Source organism: Triticum urartu, chromosome 7A (genome assembly GCF_056163025.1).
Source record: "Triticum urartu cultivar PI428250 chromosome 7A, HENAU_Tu73, whole genome shotgun sequence".
Lineage (NCBI taxonomy): Eukaryota > Viridiplantae > Streptophyta > Magnoliopsida > Poales > Poaceae > Triticum > Triticum urartu.
The window spans coordinates 673,128,716-673,152,121 of NC_141879.1; the positions used below are offsets into that span (position 1 = coordinate 673,128,716).

General features: G+C 54.9%; 1 protein-coding gene across 1 annotated transcript; it reads right to left on the reverse strand.

The window, feature by feature from the left end:
- Positions 1–616: 616 nt before the first annotated feature.
- LOC147961311 (uncharacterized) lies at positions 617–22,575 on the reverse strand. The gene is made up of 4 exons (XM_087533756.1): positions 21,975–22,575; positions 21,727–21,836; positions 781–828; positions 617–634 (listed from the first exon to the last, which is right to left on the reverse strand). The coding sequence occupies exons 1-4, from the start codon at positions 22,573–22,575 to the stop codon at positions 617–619; spliced, it is 777 nt and encodes a 258-aa protein (XP_087389882.1).
- Positions 22,576–23,406: the final 831 nt, after the last annotated feature.

Below are 23,406 nucleotides of genomic sequence, written 5' to 3' on the forward strand. Positions count from 1 at the left end.
CGCTCCTCCCGGTGGTAACGCTCAAGTCAGCACCAATCAGATGCCTCTCTGGTCTGGATCTGTTTCTCCTGTCATGTGAGTTTCCAAGGGAATGAAGGATGGCCTACTCTTTTGCCTTTTGGCGATGTCTATGGCCTCCTTGCAAAGTGGGTTTCTTCATCGTTATTTCGTGTTGCTGCCGCATGATTAAAGTATAACGATACTTCTTCTGTAATTTATCTGAAATAAACCAGAGAAAATGAAAATAATCTCTCAACCATCAGAAACAGGTGAATAACTGAATATGGCTGCAGCATGGATCCGTAATGGTATGTACCGGTTTCACATCTGAAGGGCGTGACAGCAGCCTAGCTGAACTAAAGAATAAAATTATATCAGGCCTTCCGACAAAGAGAGGCTAAAGGTTATGCGTATGCACACGAATGGAGTAAGAGTGAAGTAGCGTCACCTGCTCCGAGCAGCAATCTCCTTCTCCTGCCTCAAACATGCCGGGACAGAGATAGAATCAGACCCTTGAAGGAAAAGAAATTACAACGGTTAATCGTGTGCCGGGGCGAGCAAAATATATGCTTACAACAAAGATAAGTGTAATTCCAGCAGGCACAAAAGATACTCTCTAGTAGTGTTCTATTACCTGCAGCAAATACGAAACAGAAAATGCAGGAAAATGTGTGAGGATAGGGTACAAATGAACATGTGTGAAACATCTCCAGTGTTTCAATATTTGTACGGCCATAATATGCAAATATCACACTTCTTATCTTATAACGCTAAAACTACCAGGAAACCACAGAAGGCCATCAGGTTCAGGAACTCAGTTTTCGTGTCCTGCAGGTAGATTCAAACGAAAGGCAGGGGCCACTTTGCAAAATGCCACGCGCTGACCGGGTAGGCACCCACGCGTCCACATGGCGCTCTGTCATTGGTCAGGATCAAATTTGCACATTTGATGCAAGTTCTGGAACTGGATAAGGTCAAAATGCAAGTTCTAGGATCAAACCATCACATTCGATGCAAGTTGTAGAACTCCTGATGCTTTTAACCCTACAGTAAACCTCTCAGAAACCCCACGTTTCTACGCTGGAAAAGGCACGTAGAGTCGAGTAGAGGGAGCCCATGCACGACACGCGGCAGCAGCCCACCAGGCATGTCTCAATAACCAACTTGTGGGGCCGGTTGCTGCCGTGACAAGACTTGCCGTGTCCGAAACAGTGCGTGACCCCAACAGTGGCTGGCTAGCTACCGTAGATAGATACAGGCAGGGGCAGGGGCCATGTCCGTCCATGGAGACTGTTTGCCATGCTATCCCCGTATCCCATGTAGCTCAGCTACCGGCTAGGGTAGCCGGCAGGGACATGCATGGCCGCTACGCTACACTACGGGGTAGCAGTAGTGGTACACGCCTTTGCTTCCTCCGCCGATCAGCTGCGGCGCCGGCTGACGGGGCACATGGGATAGAACTTACAGCCAGGCATGCATGGTCTGCATGTGACCTCGTGGGTGATGAGGCAACGAGTGGGTTCAGAGATCGCGCCATGGTCGAGTCCCGTCAATCCGTCCGTCTAGCCTACCCTTGACGAGAAAAGCGATTCTACCATGCACGGAATATCTGCATGGCTAAACCGTCAATCTTGTTAGAGATTTACTCATGCCATGTACTCTTTATTTTTATATTAAAATCCATCTGACAACTTTATGGAGCAAGGCTGCACCTACTAGTTCTCTCTCCTACACACTAGTATGTGATGTGGATTTTATTTTGAATCTAAACTTTAAATAACCATGTACTCTAAAATAAATACAGGGTAAATGGTCTGTTTGAACGCATGTCTTTCTTTCGATGATATCTTCGAAACAAGTTCAATATTTAATATGTGTTGAATTTTGAGTTTACGAAACACAATGGAACATGCATGTACATAACATTACATGATGGTTTTCGTGTGGATATATAAGAATGTTCTCTTCTTGCCCACATTAGTAAGTTTATTAATAACAACGGAAAATAATTGTGCAAATTCACAAAAAAAAGGTCTAACAATCATAGTTTTTGTAGATTCATGAAGTTCTAAAATTCATGTTTAAGAAATGTTCAAATAATATACATGGTTAGTCTTGTTGAAAAGATCTCATTGCCAAGAACACAAATATGTAAGAAGATAATGAATCAAATTTTATGTTTAAAAACTAGGAAAGTTTGAAATTAGAGACAGCTTAAATCCATGGATGGATTGAGGAGAGAGATAGAATCTTTATAGGGGATAGGGTGGAGCCCATATGCTCATAATTGAGTTAATGATGATGTCATGCACGGTATCTCGGGTGCATGGTAGAAAAACCAGTCTCTATCCTTGACTGGTTGTTTCTTGATCTAGTTTATTACGTTTGCGAGTACCATTCACTAGCTTTTATCCCGTCTACTTTTCGCCGCATTCACAACTTCATCGATAAATTTGTTTGCTTGCTCGTTTGCACCAAAACATGGAAGTAGTTCCACAATGAAAGGAGCACGCTAAGCATGCATGCTGGCAGATTTTTGCATGCACGCACGCATGCCCTTGAGATTTACTAGTTGCATGTCGTATTGAAACGTACGTAGTGCAATCTGGCCATACATCCTACAGGCTACAGCCACAAGGCATTACCGTACTGTTATATACTCCTGCATGCACAAACAGGAGTAGGATTTGCAGTGCATGGCTGAGATTTCATGTGGACGGACAACGCGGCATGACAAAGAGCATAATGGAGGGCCCTGCCCAGTTATCCCCATACCGTAACAGGACCCCGTTATTGCATGCATCTGCGCCCACCAACGCTAGCCTACGACCACAACTCAACTGCTATCTCTCTCCTCGTGTTTCTTTTCTCTGTCGGACAAACAAAACATGGCAGTACCACGATCCATGACGGGGGCTTACTTTACCCTGCCCGTCCATGCCACGCCATGCCCTGTCCTGGCCGATCGCCAGGTCGAACGGCTATGCGTGTCATGTCAAGGTCTGAGCGGCGCCATGCAGTTCCGTCTCATCGGCTGGTGCCAGTTCGTTCGTTAGAGTTGCGGTGAGATCGGTCGAGCGCAGGTCATGATTTGGACGCACTTTTTCCCGCAAACCAAAGCCAGCCCCCCCCCCCCCCCCCCTCCCCCGTCTTTAGGGCTTGTGACCACCCCATAGGTCTGCTGGCTTCCTCTCCAAGTCTTCTGGATGTCTTCTGGTTTAAGAAAAAATTGTCACGAAATTTTTGTTTTGTTTATTCTCCGTTTGATATTTTTTTTCTATAAAACTCAATAAATAAATAAAAAACAGAAACTGGCACTGGGCTCTAAGTTAATAGGTTAGTCATAAAAATAATATAAAATAACATATTAATGCATGTAAACATTCAAAACAGATAATATAATAACATGGAACAATTAAAAATTATAGATACATTGGAGACGTATCAGGTGTGCATATGTGCGTTCATAGAGGTGAGTACAGGGCCGGCCCTAAGCCATGGCGAGGAGTGCAGCCGCCTAGGGCCCAGCATGTCTAGGGGCCCACCATGCACTCTATGTGCACACGTATTGATACATTTGAAGGGAAAAAAATAAACTGAGGAAGGTAGCACTCGCAGCCCATTGACGGTGGAGCCAGCCAATAAATCCTAATTGCTTTGTTTTGTGTGAGACAGCGCCGTCGGTTCGTTCTTCTTCCCGTCCGGGGCCAACCTTTGGTCGATCCAGACGAGGTCAAGAACCTCCCAACGAGAATGTATGAATTGCATCAATGGTACATGGACATTACCAAGATTTCTAATCGAGAGTCCCTCATGGTGAATATCAAGAAGGATCATTACTACCATGAGAAAGCTGTGACCGTTGAGTATTCAGAACTATTCCAGCTATACAATCAAGACGCACTCGACAAATCTATCGTCAGTTGCTATTGTCTGTAAGTGATTTCTTTCTGTAATTAAGTCTCAAGCTAACTGTAGTGATCATTTTGATCAATCATTACCTGTAATTATCCTCACTATATTTTTTTCTATGGTATTTTGCAGGATGAAGATTTTATGAAATGAAAAAAGGTGGACGCTATGGCATTGGGTTCGTCGACCCAAATACCATTAATGAATACACATGGAAATTAGATCCATATTACGAAAAAAAGTGTAGAGAAAAGCATGCTAGAGTTATTCAAGCGCCTCTAATACAATGAAGATATACTACTTCCTTACAACTTTGAGTGAGTCACACTGTCTTGTACTACAAATTCTGTTTTTGCCTACTAGCTAGCTACATGTTTTTGCTTACATATGTCCGCTTAATTAAGACATGCAAACGTGTGTGCATGCAGATTTCACTGGATTTTGTTAATCATTAAAGTTGATGAAGGAACAGTTGAAGTACTAGACTCACTACTTAAGAAAGCAAGTGACTACACCATCGTGAAGGGGATACTCAACAGGTAATTTCAATCATTATTAACTATATCTCGGCCTATTTAATTAGTTCTTCATTTCCTGATAACAACTATTTAATAACCCATTTATTCATTTTCTTTGTCGGCGGGCAGGGCTTGGGCAAAGTTCATAGGGCCACTCCAGGCCCATGGAAACAAAATCTGAAATGGTATCCACCCCATGTAAGTAATTAAGTAGTACTAGCTAGCTGCCATCTCTTTAATTATCATGCTTGATTAATTATTCTCTGATCAAATTCCATTCTCGTAAAGGCCCTGAAGCAGGCGCCGAGGAATAATCTGTGTGCATACTACGTTTGCGAGAACATTCGCATGATAGCGTCCGAAAGGAGCAGATCTCAAAGACAGGAATGAGTACGTTTGTCAGAACACTATTCACAATTTTTACACCATTATCGATATCTAGTCACATAACTAATACACATGCATATTGATCTCCTTCTTAACAGTTCAAAGAGGTGCGGGAGAAGCTCCTAACAGATGACCGCATAGAAGCAATTCAAGAGGAAATAGCGGGATCTTTGCTCGACCAGGTCATAGATCCAAAGGAGAATACTATTACCCGCTACCGCCCCCATGAACCACTTTCAATTGTTATCGTGCTCCGAAGGCACTAATTAGGCTAATAACACTGGCTCCAAAGGCACAAATTAGGAGAAATTATATATATATATATATACATGTGTGTATATATGTGTGAATATATACATGTGTGTATATATGTGTGAATTAATTAATGGTGGTTGTGAGACATTCGATGATATATATATATATATATATATATATATATATATATATATATATATTATGATCGGTTCTACTAGAAATTCTATTTATATATATGCATAACGTGTACAATATGTAGTATCGTAAAATACCAGCAAACGAAAAATAATTAAATGGAAAATACAAAATTAAATGAAAAAAATCATAAACCCAAAACCCCCCAATCTTTTAATACCGGTTGGTGACACCAACCGGTACTAAAGGGCTCCCTGCCCCCGAAGCTGGCTCGTGCCACGTGGTTGCCCTTTGGCACCGGTTCGTGCTGAACCGGTACTAAAGGGGAGGGGGGCTTTAGTGCCTACACTTTAGCGCCGGTTACCAAACCGGCACTAAAGGGCCTTACGAACCGGTGCTATTGCCCGGTTCTGCACAAGTGCATCACCACATTACCACATGACGATTAGATGTTGCTGGGGGTTTATCTTGTGACATTTCTCTATTGTTCTTGTATGGAAGGTGTTTGTGTTTTTGTTCAAATTTCAAATTGCTACTTCTAGATAGATCATAAAATATTTGTTTAAAATTACTGTTGTGTCATATGGATAGTTTGAACGGACTTGCGGCTGCGACGTGCAGCAGCGAACATGGGGATGTAAGGTGTGACCGTAGGGCCCATTGTACCATGTTCGCACTAGGGCCTCTGAGATGCTAGGGCCGGCCCTGGGTGAGTATATGCGCGTATATATGTGCGCTTGCATCTGTCCCGTGTTAAAAATGATAATTAATTTTCTTTTTCTCACAAAATAATAATAATATTATGATAGTTATTTTTGCACTAATTTTTATATACTAGCTTTGTTTGGCTCCCCTATACTCAAATCTTGGCTCTGATGCCCTTAAAGCAAGTATAATAAGGTGATGTGAGCGGGTTGTAAGGCTTAAAATATTATATCTTTATCGAGTTGGATGAGACAGAAGAGGGAAGAAAATCTTATACGACCGAGTCGCATGCCTCCGAGCGAACGACCCTACCCATCGAGCGACGCGTGTATTCCTCAATCTCCAAGCGACCGGCCTATCCAGTGATTCATCGTTACCATTAATTCACTTCCAAAAGAAATTAATCCCTTTCCAAATTGTACTGCCTAGCCCACCGCCGGTGCTGGCTTGTCTATTGCTCCATCATGGCGCCTGTCGGAGTAAATAACCATGGGTAGCCTAGCCGGCTCCCCCTGGCCCTTCTGAAAAAATTACGAGCCGATCTGGCCCTCAAGAATCCAAGACATGGGGCCGCCTTCCCCTTGCCGGTTGTCTCCCAGGCCGGCTATCGGAAGGCAAGCCGACTTTAGCCCTCATGAAGAAAGCCGCGGGAGGGCCGACTCCGAGAAGCCGGCCGCGAGAAGGCCGACTTCAAGAAGCCGGCTCCCACAAAGCGGTCAAGATCGTACCCTCGAAGTCTGCATCCACATAACGGCGATGTGATGGGGCATGGCTACAGTAAAGCCTGCCACCCCCGAATCCCGGAGCACGCCTGGCACAGTGCGCCGTATGGGTGGCCATGACCCGTCCGGCGCGGCACTGTTGCCACGTTGACCCTGATGTCATCCACGACGGGCTGCCAGCGCGGCCCACGGGCGGTGGGCCCCTTCGGGAAAAGAGACACCCGAAGGCAGCCAGGCCTCCCCCAGTCGGCCCAAGACAGAGCCGGCTCCCCACAGCCGGCTTGCCACCTCCCTCGAAGGAGACGCCCCATTAAGGAGACAAGACACGGTGAGGCTACCGCGATCACCCGCCGGACGACGGCACTGGAGCCACGCCCACCTCGGCGAAGCCCTTGTCATCAGGATTGAGCAACAGTAACCAGCCGCCGACAAGGCCCTGGACAATGGGGCCTGCCTGTCAACCAAGGAGCCGGCAGCCGGCGGGACCCACCAGCCGGCGGGCCCCAGCAGCCGGCGCAGAAGTCGGCGAGTGTAGACACAGACGGCTGGGCCCCACGCCCAGCCGGATTACCATTGTACCCCCGGGGGTAGGCCTATATAAACCCCCCGGGACACCCATGCAAAGGGTTGATCCCTGCTAGTTTTAGACACCACATAGGGAGGAGAAGAGAGCGAGCAGTGCCCTTCTTCCTCCTCTCGCCAAACAGCTCACGGAGCATCGTGTAGCTACTTGTTCATCTAGTGATCAAGCGGAGACCCCGCAGAGCAGCAGTAGGGGTGTTATCTCCACGGAGAGCCCCGAAGCTGGGTAAGATTCGCCGGCGTGCATGTCTTCGCCTCATCCCGCTTCCAGGCACCGGCGACGTCTTATTGGCTCCCACAATGATAAGCCACCCGTTGGCATATGTCGCACCTACCACCCGACATTTGGCGCCCACCGTGGGGCCAGGTGCACCGTCGTCCGGAGACCTGTTCTGGACAGGAACCCTCTTCCTCCCCCGCGAGCGTAGCCAGCCCGGCACGCCGGACGGCGCTTGCCACGACGCGCTGCAAGGCGTCACCAACGTCTGCGCAGCGAGCGGCCTCGCCGATCTCCTTGACAAGACCCTCATCTCCGACGAACTCGCCTCCGACGCGGGCACCGACCACCTCGTGAACCTCCTCGGCTAGCTCCACGTCTCCGACGAGCCTGCTGTGGACTTGGAGTCGGTTGGCTCCATCGACCCGATGCCTGTCGACTCCGACACGGCCTCACTCGACACTTTCCCCACCGACGTCACGATCTACAACGACCCGCTTCCCAGGGCCGATGGCGGCGACGCTGTCACCACCGAGGTGATGGTCATCGGCCACGACGGCGCTTCTGACGAGAGCGCCCGCGACGCCCCGCACACGGCGATCCACGACTTGTCCATCCCCCTCCCGGCCGATGCCGACGCTGAAGCACTGGAGGCTCGCCGCCTCGCCCTCCTCGCGGAGGGCCGGAAGTTGGTTTCCATGAGACGCCTCGCTGAGGCCCACCGACGCGAAGCCGACCGCGCCGCCTTTGGCACGCCGCCCCCAGGCGGGCCCAGCCGGGCCGGCGCTGTCAGACAGCGCGGCGCTGTCGTCGCCGACACGTTAGGAGTCGACCGCCCAGTCTACGCCACTCCACTCGAGAACCTGCGTGCCGCCCAGGCGGCCGTAGACAAGCTAGACGGACTGGGGGCCGAAGAACTCCCCCACATGACCCGACGCATCCAGCAGCTAATCGATGCAGCCGCGCAGCGGCACGAACCCGACGCCCGCGCGGAAAGCCCTCCCCCGCGCCGAGATCACGGCGCGACGTCCCGGACGCCGACTACGGATAAAACCCGTGCGCGGCGCGAGAAAGAGCCGGCTGCCAGCCGAAGCCGAACCCGAATCTCCATCGAGCGAGACGCAGAAGGCCACCCCCGGGCCGTGGAGTGGCGGGGCAACCCGCCTCCGCCTCGGCCCCGTGGAGAGAGATATCCCACCCCACCGCCTGTTGCGCATCCGACTCTCAGCGGCCGGCTAGGTCGCCGCGAAGGAGTCAGCGAGAACGACGCCCTCCATCGGATCGACCGCCTGGTGCGATCCCTGACGCTGGAAGAAGAAGACGATGTCGGCCCGCCTTGCTTCGGACCTCGCATCCGCGACGAGCCTTTCCCCAAAGGGTTCTCGCTCCCAAGAGACACGCCCAAGTACAACGGCTCTATGAAGCCGGAAGATTGGTTAATCGACTACTCCACGGCGGTTAGCATAGCAAACGGCAACAGGCGCGTTGCCGTGAAGTACGTGCCCCTCATGCTGCAAGGCACGGCGCGGACCTGGCTCAACAGCCTCAAGCCATACAGCATCAACAGCTGGCTAGATTTCACAGAAGCCTTCGTCCGCAACTTCACCAGCACCTAAAAGGGGGCTCCCAAGCCCAGACAGCTCTCCTTGTGCGTGCAAGGCCTCGCCGAGTCTACTCGTGACTACCTCACGCGTTGGGCCGAGCTCCGCAACTCTTGCGAAGGGGTGCACGAGGTGCAAGCCATAGAATACTTCACTGCCGGGTGCCGAGAAGGCACCGTCCTCAAGCACAAGCTCCTCTGCGATGAGCCGACTACCCTCGATGAGCTTCTGGTCATAGCGGACAAGTACGCCACCGCCGACTCCTCAATGAAGACCGAACTCCGGGTAGACGCGTCCGGGAAGGTACTCAACCCGGCGCCCAAGACGCCGGCTGGGGACTCCGCCGACGCCCACACCAGAACAACCACAAGCGCAAGGGCCCCGTGCCGCCTTCCGCCAGTCGGCAGGTGGCCACAGTCAAAGACGAGCGGCCCGAAGGGCGGCCCACGCCCAAGAAACCCAAGGGCGGCAGGCCAGCTTGGCAGCCGGCCTTCTCATACGAGCAAATTCTCGACGCCGCGTGCAAGTTCCACAGCGGCGCGAAGCCGTCCAACCACACGACCCGGAAGTGCCACAGGCTCACCCGAATCTCCAAAGGCGAAGGGCTTGCGCCGCCTCCGGCTCCGCAGCCGCCGACCGCTCGGCCCGCAGTCGGAGCCGTGCACGATGAGTTCCCCGACGAGCATGCCGCCTATGTCATTTTTACAAGCCAGCCCGAAGACCGGCGCAGCAAACGCTGAGAGCACCAGGAAGTCAGCATGGTCGCTGCCAACCCCGCCGAGCACATGCACTGGTCAGAAAAACCTATCAGCTGGAGCCGGGCCGACCACCCAGAGATGATGCCATCTCCCGGCTCTATGCGTTGGTTCTGGATGCCACCCTTGCAACGGACAGACGCGCCGCCCGTTTCTCCCGCGTGCTGACAGACGGCGGGAGCAACATCAACATCCTATACCGTGACACCCTGGAGAAGCTGAACGTCAAGGCAAAGCAACTCATGCCTACTCGGACTGTGTTCCATGTCATTGTACCCGGCCTGTCATGCGCCCCCATTGGCAAGATCAAGATTGATGTACTCTTTGGGGACAAGGAGCATTTCAGCCGAGAAGCTATCTGGTTTGAAGTGGTGGACCTGGAGAGCCCCTACCATGCATTGCTTGGACGACCTGCCTTGGCCAGGTTCATGGCAGTTCCCCACTATGCTTACCTCAAGATGAAGATGCCGAGCACCAAGGGCGTCATCACCATAGCCGGCGATTACAAGAAATCTTCTGAGTGCGCAGCAGCCAGCAGCCGTCTGGCCGAGTCCCTTGTGATTGCGGAAGAAAAGAAGATGTTGGACCGAGTCGTGGCCATGGCCGGCAAACAGTCGGCCTTGTCCCCGATCCCAAGGAGTATGATGCTCAAGGATCTTTCCAGCCGGCCAAGGAGACGAAGAAGATACCTCTTGACCCCGAGCACCCAGAGAGGTTTGCCGTCATCGGGGCGAACCTAAACAGCAAATAGGAAGGCGAGCTCGCCGATTTCCTCCGTGAGAATCGGGACATCTTTGCATGGTCCCCCAAGGACATGCCGGGTGTTCCGAAGGAATTCGCCGAGCACAAACTACACATCCGAGAAGACGCAAAACCAGTCAAAAAACCCCTCCGCCGACTGTCGGAGGAGAAGAGAAGGATTGTAGGAGAAGAGATAGCCCGGCTTCTGGCGGCCGGCTTCATTATGGAAGTTTTCTTTCCAGAATGGCTCGCTAACCCGGTCCTCGTGTTAAAGAAGAATAACAAGTGGCGCATGTGCATAGACTACATGAGCCTCAACAAGGCCTGCCCCAAAGATCCCTTTGCCCTGCCAAGGATTGATCAAGTGATAGACTCCACGGCCGGATGCGAGCTGTTGAGTTTCTTGGATGCTTACTCAGGGTACCACCAGATAAAGCTAGATCCGGCAGACCGCCTGAAGACCGCCTTCATCATGCCATTCGGAGCCTTTTGCTACCTGACTATGACATTCGGCTTGAGAAATGCCGGTGCCACTTTTCAGCGTTGCATGCAGAAGTGCCTCCTCAAGCAGCTCGGCAGAAACGCCCACGTCTACGTAGACGACATTGTGGTGAAGACGGAGAAGCGCGGCACCTTGCTGGAAGACCTCAAGGAAACATTTGAGAACCTACGCCAGTTCCAAATCAAGCTCAACCCCGAGAAATGCGTGTTCGGAGTGCCAGCCGGCCAGCTCCTAGGCTTCCTGGTCTCCGAACGCGGCATCGAATGCAACCCAGTAAAGATCAAGGCCATTGAGAGAATGGCGATTCCCACCAAACTTCGAGACGTCCAGAAGTTCACCGGATCCTTGGCCTCCCTGAACCGCTTCATCAGCCGGCTCGGAGAGAAAGCTCTCCCCCTATACCGCCTCATGAAGAAGACTACTCACTTCGAGTGGAATGACCAAGCCGACCAAGCTTTTCACGAGCTGAAGAAGATGCTGGCCACGCCGCCTGTCCTGGCGGCGCCGACTGAGAAAGAGCCCATGCTCCTCTACATTGCCGCAACCAGCCGGGTGGTCAGCACCGTCATCGTAGTCCAACGCCCAGAAGAGGACCGAGCCCAGCCGGTCTAGAGGCCGGTGCACTATTTGAGCGAGGTGCTGTCTACCTCGAAGCAGAACTACCCACACTACCAGAAGATGTGCTATGGCGTGTACTTCGCCGCCAAGAAGCTGAAGCCCTACTTCCAAGAGCATCCCATCACGGTCGTATGCACCGCCCCGCTGGCCGAGATCATAGGCAGCCGGGATGCATCCGGCCGGGTGGCGAAATGGGCCATCGAGCTGGCCCCTTACACGATCTTCTACCAGCCTCGCACCGCCATCAAGTCCCAAGCATTGGCCGACTTCCTCGTCGACTGGGCCGAGACCCAGTACCTGCCGCCAGCTCCCGACTCCACTCATTGGCGCATGCACTTCGATGGGTCCAAGATGCGCACCAGCTTGGGAGCCGGCGTCATCGTTACCTCTCCCAAAGGCGACAAGCTCAGATACACGCTGCAAATTCACTTTGCCGCCTCCAACAACGTGGCCGAGTACGAGGCGCTCATACACGGGCTCCGGCTTGCCAAAGAGCTCGGCATTCGCCGGATCCTATGTTATGGCGACTCGGACTTGGTGGTCCAGCAATCATCCGGCGACTGGGATGCCAAGGACGCAAATATGGCAAGCTACCGCTTCCTCGTTCAGCAGATCAGTGGGTATTTTGAAGGATGCGAGTTCCTCCACGTACCACGAGCCGACAACGAGCCAGCTGATGCCCTGGCTCGAATAGACTCCACTCGGCAAGCAATACCAACCGGTGTCTCTCTACAACGCCTCCTCAAGCCGTCTATCAAGCCGTCTCCAGAGTCCGATTCCATCTTCGTACCGCCTGACCCCGATACAGCCGGGCCCGGCTCGAAGAACCAAGAAGGTGACCCGGGGACTTCGATAGTCGGCCAGGGGATATCAGCAGGTGGCTCGGGGACTTCCGTAGTTACGCTCGACCCGGGGACTGCCACACCCGGCTCGGGGACTGCGGTAGTCGGCCCGGAGACTGCACCAACACAATAGGCGGCGGCCGACTCCAACATTTCACCACCCAGCCCGCCCGCCCTGGTCGCAGTAGCCGCATTGGCAATAGAAGAAGTCGCAGCTCCATCATGGACTCAGTCCATCCTCAACTTCCTAATAAACCAAGATCTGCCGGCTGACGAAACAGAGGCAAGACAAGTCCAACGCCGAGCCGGAGCATACACAATCGTCAACAGAGAGCTCGTCAAGCGCAGTGTCACTGGAGTCCTCCAGCGATGCGTCGAGCAAGATAAGGGCATTGCAATCCTCAGAGACATCCACCAAGGAGAATGCGGCCACCATGCGGCCTCAAGATCACTCGTCGCCAAAGCCTTCCGCCATGGTTTCTTTTGGCCGACTGCTTTCGATGACGCCAAGGGGTTAGTTAAACATTGCAAAGGATGCCAACTCTTCAGCTCCAAGCAACACATGCCGGCTTCAGCACTCAAGACCATTCCCCTCACTTGGCCCTTCGCCGTTTGGGGACTGGACATGGTGGGCCCATTCAAGACGGCGCGCGGCGGCATGACACATCTGCTTGTCGCCGTGGACAAATTCACCAAATGGATTGAGGCAAAGCCGATCAAGAAGCTGAATGGGACGACTGCCGTGACATTTATCGCAGATATAACAACTCGGTACGGCGTGCCACACAGCATCATCACCGACAATGGCACGAATTTCGCCAAGGGAGCCTTGGCACGTTTCTGCGCGACGCAAGGCATCTGGTTGGACTTAGCATCCGTTGCCCACCCGCAGTCAAACGGCCTGGTCGAGCGAGCCAACGGCCTCATCCTTTCTGGCATCAAGCCCCGACTGGTCATACCACTGGAGCGTTCAGCCGGCTGTTGGCTCGATGAGCTGCCGGCCGTCCTCTGGAGTCTGCGCACTACCCCAAACAAGTCAACCGGCTTCACTCCTTTCTTCCTCGTGTATGGTGCCAAGGCGGCCATCCCAACTGACGTCGAGTTCGACTCGCCTCGGGTAACCATGTACACGGAAGCGGAGGCCAAGGAAGCATGGGAAGACGGCGTCGACCTACTGGAAGAAGGCCGGCTGTTAGCCCTCAGCCGGTCCGCCATCTATCAGCAGGGCCTGCGCCCCTACCACAGCCGGAAGGTCAAGCCAAGATCCTTCCAAGAGGGCGATCTTGTGCTCCGGCTGATCCAGCGAACAGCCGGCCAGCACAAGCTCTCGGCCCCTTGGGAGGGCCCCTTCGTCGTCAGCAGAGCTTTAGGCAACGACTCCTACTACCTGATCGACGCGCAGAAGCCGAAGGCACGAAAGAGAGACGACTCCGGCAAGGAGTCGGAACGACCATGGAACGCCAACCTCCTCCGAAGATTTTACAGTTCAAATGCAGTATGTATCACGCTAACTTTTGTACTAAGTACGAGACAATAGGCCCCCCGAGGAGAGCTCGGGGACTTCCATCTTTTATCTATGGATGAAGAGTATCATGCTTATGACCTTGTCATTACATTCATTTTTCCGTCCGGCACCGGGTTCGACTAGTCGGCCCGAGGACTGGCCGCCTGGAGTTATATTAGAAGTCCTACCCGCAGTCAGACAAGTAGTGTGCCGGCTCCCAAGCCTTCTCTTGCCAAAAGTCGCAGATCGAAGAACCGGCTGTCCGGCTGGCAAGAGTTAAAGGCAGGAAAGGACGCCCACACGAAAAACGGCTAGGGACTAATGAACTAATATAACAAAAGCCGGTTTTTCTCCCACCACCGACCGACTACCAGAGTAGCCGGCCGGCCGGCTTCCATTCACCTCGCTTCAATCTAAGAAAGCTCGAGTACTTGCCTTTCCAAAAGGGGAAGGCGGCAAAGGAAACAACCTAAGGATAAAAAGCATACACGAATGGAAACCAAACACGCACACAATAATATTTACATAAAAGACCTTCAAAAGGCCAGCATTCAACATAGTTCGAATACACCCCCAGTGGGTGGAACTGCGCAAGTTTAATAAAATTGTTCAAAAGGCAACAAGCAGGAAAAAACAAGGACGGCAGGTTAAGCCAAGGGAGCGACTGGCGAGTCGGGCAGGTCGGTGGAGACGGCAGTGCCGGCTGGAGGAGTGGCCGGCTGGCGAACCTCGGCATGATCACCGCCTCCAGCAGAGGGCGCGCTAGCACGCGCCTCGTTGCTGGAGGCACGATCAGGCTGAGGCTGGCTGGCCGCTTCACCGGTCGGCTCAACGTTTTCGCCTTCCTCTCCTTCGTCGTCTTCGCCTTCATTGCTGGAGGCGATCTCCTCTGCCGAGTCTTCACCCGCCGCCGGGTCCAGCCCGAACCACTCCTCCGGCTGGGCAACGCCGTCATCATTAATTTCAGGAGCGAAGACGCTGATGTCAGTACACTCGGCGATCGTCAAAGCGCGCTGAGCGATAGCCGGCCGCACCTCCTCCTTCTCTTCGTCGGCCTCCAACCGCCAGGTGCGCAGCTGGTGCAGGTTCAGCCCCGGATACCAGGCTCGGACGAACTCCAGCGCCCGCCCAGCTCCAAGCCGGGCTGCCGATGCCTTCCAGGCCTCGAAGCGGCCAACCGCAACCTCCAGCCAGTCGGCAGTCCGACTCGGGGTGCGGGGAATCGTCTCGCTTGGCCAGAGGGCGGCCAACACCTGCGCCCTGGCGCGCTGGAGGCGGCGGAGCATACGGTGAGCCGGCTGCAGCTGGGCTTGGACCGCCAAGAGTTGCTCCTCAAGCGTCCGGCTCACGTCCGGCGCGATTTCAGCCCCCGCCTGCCGGCGCGCCTCGCGATGGGCCTCGATGGTTTGGGTGGCGAAGACGGAGTAGCCGGGAAAGTAGTCTGCACAGAGAACAAGAAGCAGCACAAGTCAGAACACAAATCAGGGATCAAGGGGCAGGCAAGGAGTGAAGAAGGCGGCTTACCATCGATCAGATCCTCGATACGACTGAATCCCTCGCTCAGTGCCTGCTTCACTTCAGCCCAGCCCGCCGCTTCGGTCTCGAACTCGGCTTTCAGGGCGTCCTCGCTGTCCTGCGCCTTCTTCAGGGCCGCCTTGTGGCTCTCCTCCTGGTCGGCCAACTTCTTGGCCAGGCGGTCACGCTCCAGGACCAAGGCGTTGTACTCGGCTTCCTTGGCGCGAAGGGCGGCCTGGGCCCCGCTGAGCTGCCCCCTCAAGTCGGCAATGGCTCCTGCAAGCATGAAGACAAAGGAAAAATTAATAAGGAAGAAGTCATCAAGGAAGATCCGAACCGGCTGCTCAGCAGTCGGCCCGAATCTCGGGAACTACACCCAGTGGGTGCGCTGACGCGCCCCCACAGGAGATGAACGAGACAAAGCACACACTCCGGCTGCTGGTCAGGTCCTCGGTTCTCCGGCCCAGCTCCTGAGCCTGGGAGTTGAAGGCGGCTGCGCGATATTCCTGGAAGATTATACAGGAGGCGAGGATAAGTTAAGTTGTCAGGACCTAGTAAGTTCCAAGCCGCCTGCACAGCAGCCGACTCGGAACTCGGGGACTACACCCAGTGGGTGCGCTGAAGCGCCCCCACGGAAGAAATCAAAATAGCAAAATAACCAAGGCCAGAAGACTCACCCGGATGACGGCCCGCGTTGCGAGGAACTCTTGGGTGTATCGCTGCAGCGAGGCGACCTGAGCTTGAAGCCGGTTCCGGACCTCCTGGGCCGCCGCGTTCAGCTCGCCCGTCCCCCCGCTGGGAGTCCACTCGGACGTGCTTGCGCTGGCCGCCTCCAGGGCCTCCGCCGTCTGGCTAGCGCCCGCAGCTCGGTGCGGTTCCGGCGCGGAGGCGCCACCCCCTGCGCGCCGGCGCAATGCCGGCTGCACCTCGAGGCCGGCCCCTGCCTCCGGCTCGCCCCCGGACGGCTGCTCTGGCGCCGCAGCTGATTGGCCGCTTTGGCCCGCTCCAGTCGGCGCCGTCTGTGGCGCCCCCTCCACGAAGATCACGTGGTCCTCCCTCCTCTCCATCACCGGCGGGCCTTGGTCGACCTCCTCCGACGGGGGCACGGGAATGTCGGGGGCCATGGCGCAGAGGGGAACGACGAGCAACAGAGGCTGGTTGTGCGAGGCCTCCGCCTCCGTCTCCATGGTTGCCGCCTCCGCCCGGGCCTTGGCCGTCGCGTCAGCCTGCTCCTTCGTCGCCTGGGCGGTCCTTCGTTCCGCCGCCTCCCGCTCCTCCCGCGCCTCCCGTGCGTTCCGCTCCATGGACTCCCTAAGGTTGACCCGGGGATCCACGCGACGGGAGCCTGAAGACCCTCTAGTCGGCCCGATTACGGAGCCGCCAGGACCCCGCTCAAGGGAAAGCGGTGCCCTGTCCGGCGAATAAAGAAAGGTTTAGAAGAGGTTCGGTCGAAAAAGAAAACAAAAAAATATATGCAAGACATTCGACGACTTACGCCGAGATCGCCTGCGGCTGTTTCACCGCCTTGCGAAAGCGTGCCGCCTTCACGGCCGCCTCATCCCGCTTGGTCGCCGCTGTAGAAGCCTTGGATTTCTTCGGCCGACTGCCGAAGAAGGTCGATGCGGCCCGGCGCTTCTGCACGTCGCCACGGGCAGCCGACGCGGCAGACGCGCCCGTGCCTTGATGATCAAGCGCCGGCTGGCGGTGCGGGATGGCTTCGACCTCGTCGTCGTCCGGCCAGTCTTCGAAGCCGGACCCGAGCCCCGCGCCTCCGGCCTCGTCGCCTTCCCCCACGATGGCTTCTTCCATGGCGGCCGCTCCCAGGTCTGGATCGTTGGCGTCGTCCACCGTGCGGTCGGGGAGGAGTCGGCGCTCTACCCCTGCGGCCCCGGCCGTCGGCGGAAGAAGAGGGTTCTTCTAAAGGCAAACCAACTGATCAAAGGTCGGCTATCATGAGGCCGGCTACAAAAAGGAAGAAAAGAAAAAAAAACTTACGGCAGGCGGAGGGTTGGCGCGGGAATACGGCTCCTTGCCGTATCGCCAATCCTCGGCGAGCTTGCAGTTGGAGATGTAGTTCACCATGTAAGACACCTCTGCATGAGGCATCTCCCTGGTGCTTAGCCGGCACGGGTCGAAGCGGCCGCTCATCTGGCAAATCATGTGAGGCCGGCCTTGGAGCGGAAGTACCCGGCGCTCCACGAAGGCAGCCACCAAGTCGGCTCTGGTCAGGCCCTCCGACTGGATCATCACCCGAAGCCGGGAGACGGCTGCGTTCCCGGCCTGGGACAACGACCTGGCCCGGTAGCTCCACGAAGGTTGCCTCCTAGCCGGCGGGCCGGCTACGTAAGCCGGCAGGTTGACGTAGTCGCCTTGCTGGGTGACGTTCTTCACGTAAAAGTAGGACTTCTGCCAGAGCTTCACCGACTGGATCAGCGGGATGGGCGGGAACGGATTGTTCTCGCCCGTCCGCCTCATGGCAATAAAGGCTCCGGAGGGGGCGGGCAGGCCCGCGACGATGGTGCCGAGCTTGCTCTGGAAGAATCCCCCCCAGAGCTCGAGCATGGGGAGAACCCCAAGAAAGCCCTCGCACAGGGTGACGAAAGCCGACAGCAGCATCACCGCGTTGGGCGTGAGGTGATGCGGCTGGAGGTGGTAGAATTCAAGGAAGGCTCGAAGGAATTCGCTTGCCGGGAGGCCGAAGCCGCGCAGGCAGTGCGAGCGGAAGATCACCCGCTCGCCCTCCTCCGGTGCCGGCAAAATCTCCCTCGCCGGCGCTTGACGAACCCGCACAAAGTTCTCGCCCGGCAGGCGCCGCGTCCGGCGGAGGAACTCGACGTGGTCCTCGTGGACGTTCGAGCCGTCCCACGAGCTCGACAGCGCCATGGGAGCGACACGGCGAGGAGCGAGATGATGCGATGGTGAAGGCGCGCACGACCCCGCTACGGCGGGACCAAAGGACCCGAGAGGTCCGACGGTGGAATGGCGCGGCAAAGGGTTGCTGCGGCGGCGGAAAGAAGAAGAAGGAAGGCGAGAAGTGGCGGAGTGAGGGAGAGCGTGCGAGCCTCTGCCGTTCCCCTCCTCCCCCTACTTATAGACCCGCGCGGCGGAGCCGAGGAGGCGTGGCGTGGGGGAACGTGGGGATCAACTGCGCCCACTCCCCCACGTCCCGCGATTATTGCGCCCTGATGGCGTAATAAAACCGCTGTGGGAAGGCAAGCGGTCCGCGTGGGCCGCAGAAGATCCGCGCTCGGGCCGAGGCCTAGGAGTGGCGGGCCCGGGCCTGCGGCGGCGTCCCATCGCGCGCGTGCACTGTCAGGATCTCCTTGCCACGTGGCCCGCAGGATGGCGTGCGGTCAGCTCGCAGGCCGACCCGCGTTCCCGCCAACGAGAAACGGGGCTTCCCGAAGACGACGCGCACAAGCATAGCCGGCCCCTCAGGATAGGAAGCTGACCGAGCTTTTCGTCCTTTTGTCAGCCTCGAAGCTTGATCAGCTTCGGGGACTACTGTCGGAGTAAATAACCATGGGTAGCCTAGCCGGCTCCCCCTGGCCCTTCTGAAAAAATTACGAGCCGATCCGGCCCTCAAGAATCCAAGACATGGGGCCGCCTTCCCCTTGCCGGTTGTCTCCCAGGCCGGCTATCGGAAGGCAACCCGACTTTAGCCCTCATGAAGAAAGCCGTGGGAGGGCCGGCTCTGAGAAGCCGGCAGCGAGAAGGCCGACTCCAAGAAGCCGGCTCCCACAAAGCGGTCAAGATCGTACCCTCAAAGTCTGCATCCACATAACGGCGATGTGACGGGGCGTGGCTACAGTAAAGCCTGCCACCCCCGAATCCCGGAGCACGCCTGGCACAGTGCGCCGTACGGGTGGCCATGACCCGTCCGGCGCGGCACTGTTGCCACGTTGACCCTGATGTCATCCACGACGGGCTGCCAGCGCGGCCCACGGGCGGTGGGCCCCTTCGGGCAGAGAGACACCCGAAGGCGGCCAGGCCTCCCCCAGTCGGCCCAAGACAGAGCCGGCTCCCCACAACCGGCTTGCCACCTCCCTCGAAGGAGACACCCCATTAAGGAGACAAGACGCGGTGAGGCTACCGCGATCACCTGTCGGACGGCGGCATTGTAGCCACGCCCACCTCGGCAAAGCCCTTGTCATCAGGATTGAGCAACAGTAACCAGCCGCCGACAAGGCCCTGGACAATGGGGCCTGCCTGTCAACCAAGGAGCCGGCAGCCGGCGGGACCCACCAGCCGGCGGGCCCCAGCAGCCGGCGCAGAAGTCGGCGAGTGTAGACACAGACGGCTGGGCCCCACGCCCAGCCGGATTACCATTGTACCCCCGGGGGTAGGCCTATATAAACCCCCCGGGACACCCATGCAAAGGGTTGATCCCTGCTAGTTTTAGACACCACATAGGGAGGAGAAGAGAGCGAGCAGTGCCCTTCTTCCTCCTCTCGCCAAACAGCTCACGGAGCATCGTGTAGCTACTTGTTCATCTAGTGATCATGCGGAGACCCTGCAGAGCAGCAGTAGGGGTGTTATCTCCACGGAGAGCCCCGAAGCTGGGTAAGATTCGCCGGCGTGCATGTCTTCGCCTCATCCCGCTTCCAGGCACTGGTGACGTCTTATTGGCTCCCACAATGATAAGCCACCCGTTGGCATATTTCGCACCTACCACCCGACAGCGCCCCTGTCCGGCGAGCTAGTAGGTGGACGACCGTCACACAACTGGTATCACAAGGGGCATATGAGGATATGGAGCCAACGGAGCAGCTACTCCGTCGAGCCGGCGCCGGGAGTAGGGGGAGCCCTCCATTGACCAATGCGCTCCCGCTGGCAATCCGTCCGCCTAGCTCAGATCCGGCAGCGCCCGCAAGGAGCAATTCTGTTTAATTAATGCCGTTAGCATGTTTCTCACCAACTCCACGAGGTCGCCGGTGAACTTTTCGTCATCGTCAGGACAACCTGTGAGGGTGATTCACACCAGAAACAAGGAGCGGGAAGAGCCGCTACGAGTATGACAAGGGGCTGCAACACATGGAATCGATGATGGATGAGTGGGGAAGAAGAAGTGGGTTGCTTGCTTGGAGGTTCGCGCTTCCACGTGTCCACCGATGGGTAGGGTCGTTCGCTCGGAAGCATATGGACCGGGAGAGAAGAGAAGCGGACTGTAGATTTACAGTCGGCTGTAGCACGGGCTTTAAGAAGGTATGTGAGAGTGTATGATGGGTCACGTGATTTAAAAAGTTGTAATTTTTTGTAGTCCATTATTATGCATGTTGACTATTACATTGGCTATAGATGACATGGTAACTTGTTTTTTCTAGCACAGAAAGCATCCCTAGGGCCTCATTATCCCATGACTGTCTTCTGCGTCATTAATTTTTCTTCTAAAACTGAAAAAAAACAGATACCGGCGGGCCAGCAATGACACGACACATGGGCTACACTACACATAAGGCCGACTCTACCGCACGATCCCAAACGGACGTCCGCTTTGTCCGGATTCGGTCCGTTTTGGTAGGGCAATGGGGTCATGTTCGGGCCTGTCCTGGGAGCGGTGGCCGTGCGCCCAGCGCGCGGCCGCATGCTTTGGCCCCATCCTGTCCGCCATGGCCAAAAATGCTCATATATGCATATCAAAACAAGTTTACGCGTCCAAATATTATTTGTCTGAAAATAAAAATAGTTTTACAACCCAATCGAAATTGTCTCTAATAAAATAGTTTTACAACCAAATCAAAATTGTCTTGAATGAACATGATGAACCAATACATCTATTGGTTGCCAATGTGACTCCGCACGTGCTCAACCAAGTCATTTTGAAGATCCAAATGAGTGTGCCAATCACCCAGTTCACGATGAAATTGGACAAACTATTCAAACGTGGCCAATTCTTGGTGCAAGGGCTCAACATTTTCACCTTGATAATCAAATCCTTAGTCGAAGATTCTGTCATCACGCTCGTCCTCGACGATCATGTTGTGCATGATCACACAAGCAGTCATCACCTCCCAAAAGCTTCCCTTCATCCCATGTCAGTGCAGGGTTTCGAACGATACCCCATCGAAATTGAAGCACACAAAAGCACGTTCCACATCCTTTCTAGCTCTCTTTTGCATTTGGGCAAATCTCTTTCTCTTCTCACCTTGGGGGTTCGAGATTGTCTTCACAAAAGTTGACCACTGAGGATATATACCATCAACTAGATAGTATACCTTGTTGTACTGGTGGCCGTTGATCTCAAAGTTGACAGGTGGGGAGTGGGCTTCTGCAAGCCTTGCGAAGACTGGAGAACGCTGCAACACGTTGATATCATTTTGAGAACCTGCCATGCAGAAGAAAGAATGCCATATCCAAAGATCCTGCGAAGCCACCGCTTCTAATATGACAGTGCACGCTTTGACATGCCCCTTGTACTGGCCCTGCCAAGTAAATGAACAGTTCTTCCACTCCTAGTGCATACAATCGATGGTGCCAAGCATGCCTGGAAAGCCCCTAGTTGTGTTAGTCGCCAACAATCTCTCTGTATCAGCGGCAGTTGGCTGCCTCAAGTACTCAGGGCCAAACGCTGCCACCACGGCCTTGCAGAACTTGTATAGTGACAGCAGACATGTGGACTCACTCATACGCACATACTCATCCACCAGATCGCCTGGAATTCCATATGCAAGCATGCGGATAGCCGCGGTGCACTTCTGGTAAGAGGAGAATCCAAACTTGACAAGGGCATCCGTCTTGCACTCGAAGTATGGGTCATGAGCAACCACTCCCTCTCGGATATGATTGAACACATGCCTTGCCATACGAAAACGGCGACGAAATTTATCCGGCTTGAAGAGCGGGGTGTTCGCAAAGTAATCGGCATAGAGCAGCGCGTGGCCTCTCTCCCTGTTGCGGTTCAGGTTGGGAGCACGGCCAGGGAGTGACCCCAAGTACCGAGGAAGCTGTCGTTCAATGTGGTCGTGAACGACCAGTGCAGCCACCACAAGAGCATCATCATCCGACGACGAATCGTCCGATGAATAAATGAAGTGGTGGAAAAAAAATTCATCTCCACTATCCATACCTTTGTGAGCAAAGTGTCGAACACCTTGCAGTCGTGGTGTCAAAGAGACCGTGATGATCACCTTGATGCAGCAGGGGTGGTTGGCGGCCGGCTACTGGCCGCTCTGGAGCACTTGTCGGAAACTGCCGTAGCCTCCGTGGTACGTCGCCGGCGGAGATTTGGTCAGCCCGAGCGAAAAAATCGGAAGGCAATTAGCTAGCACGAGTATTGTTGCATGCATGCGCAGCTAGTTGACGAAGGGAAAGGTCAGGCAATAAATTGGCGTGTCTAGCGAGATTTACGAGCGAGAATTAAGGGCTAAACTTGCTCGCTAATTGGCTATTTTCCTGGTTTAAATTTTCCCTTCGCCCACTCCCCTCGCGCCTAGATTACGCTGCCCTTCCTTAGGCGCCCAACACACATGGACGGAGGGAGTAGAGGACTGCTCCTCCGTTACGCTTTTGTCCCGTTGACCCCCACCCAAAAAGAGCGCCTCCAACTAATCCCCTATATGCTCCTACTGAAACATTGGATCATCCTACTGTTGTTACGTTAGTGCGCTGTCCCTGAACAGCTTACGGGCGCCCTACAAAGATCCGAATGGCAGGACTTTATGTCAAATCATTTGGTTAATCCGGCGATCAGTTTGTGTATTGTGCCGCCATGTGCTAACGCATGGCGTTCGTTCGTTCCCCGTCTCTTTCGTCCTAAAGAAAGCCAGATTAAGCGGCGTGACAAATTAACACATGGGAGCTAGGGTCTTAACCGGGGAGTAGCTAATTAATATAGCTAGATGATCGACGGCGATGTAATTTGCAAACGAGGTCGGTGCCATCACATCTCTGTCGAG

Excerpts from the sequence above, each read along its gene's own strand:
- LOC147961311 (XM_087533756.1), bottom strand. The coding sequence starts at position 22,575 with ATGGATAGTGGAGATGAATTTTTTTTCCACCACTTCATTTATTCATCG. Across the intron at positions 21,837-21,974 it reads CATGCTTGGCACCATCGATT|GTTCTCAAAATGATATCAAC; the intron begins GTATGCACTAGG and ends TCTGCATGGCAG. Across the intron at positions 829-21,726 it reads ACGGCCACCAGTACAACAAG|GACACGAAAACTGAGTTCCT; the intron begins GTATACTATCTA and ends ATCTACCTGCAG.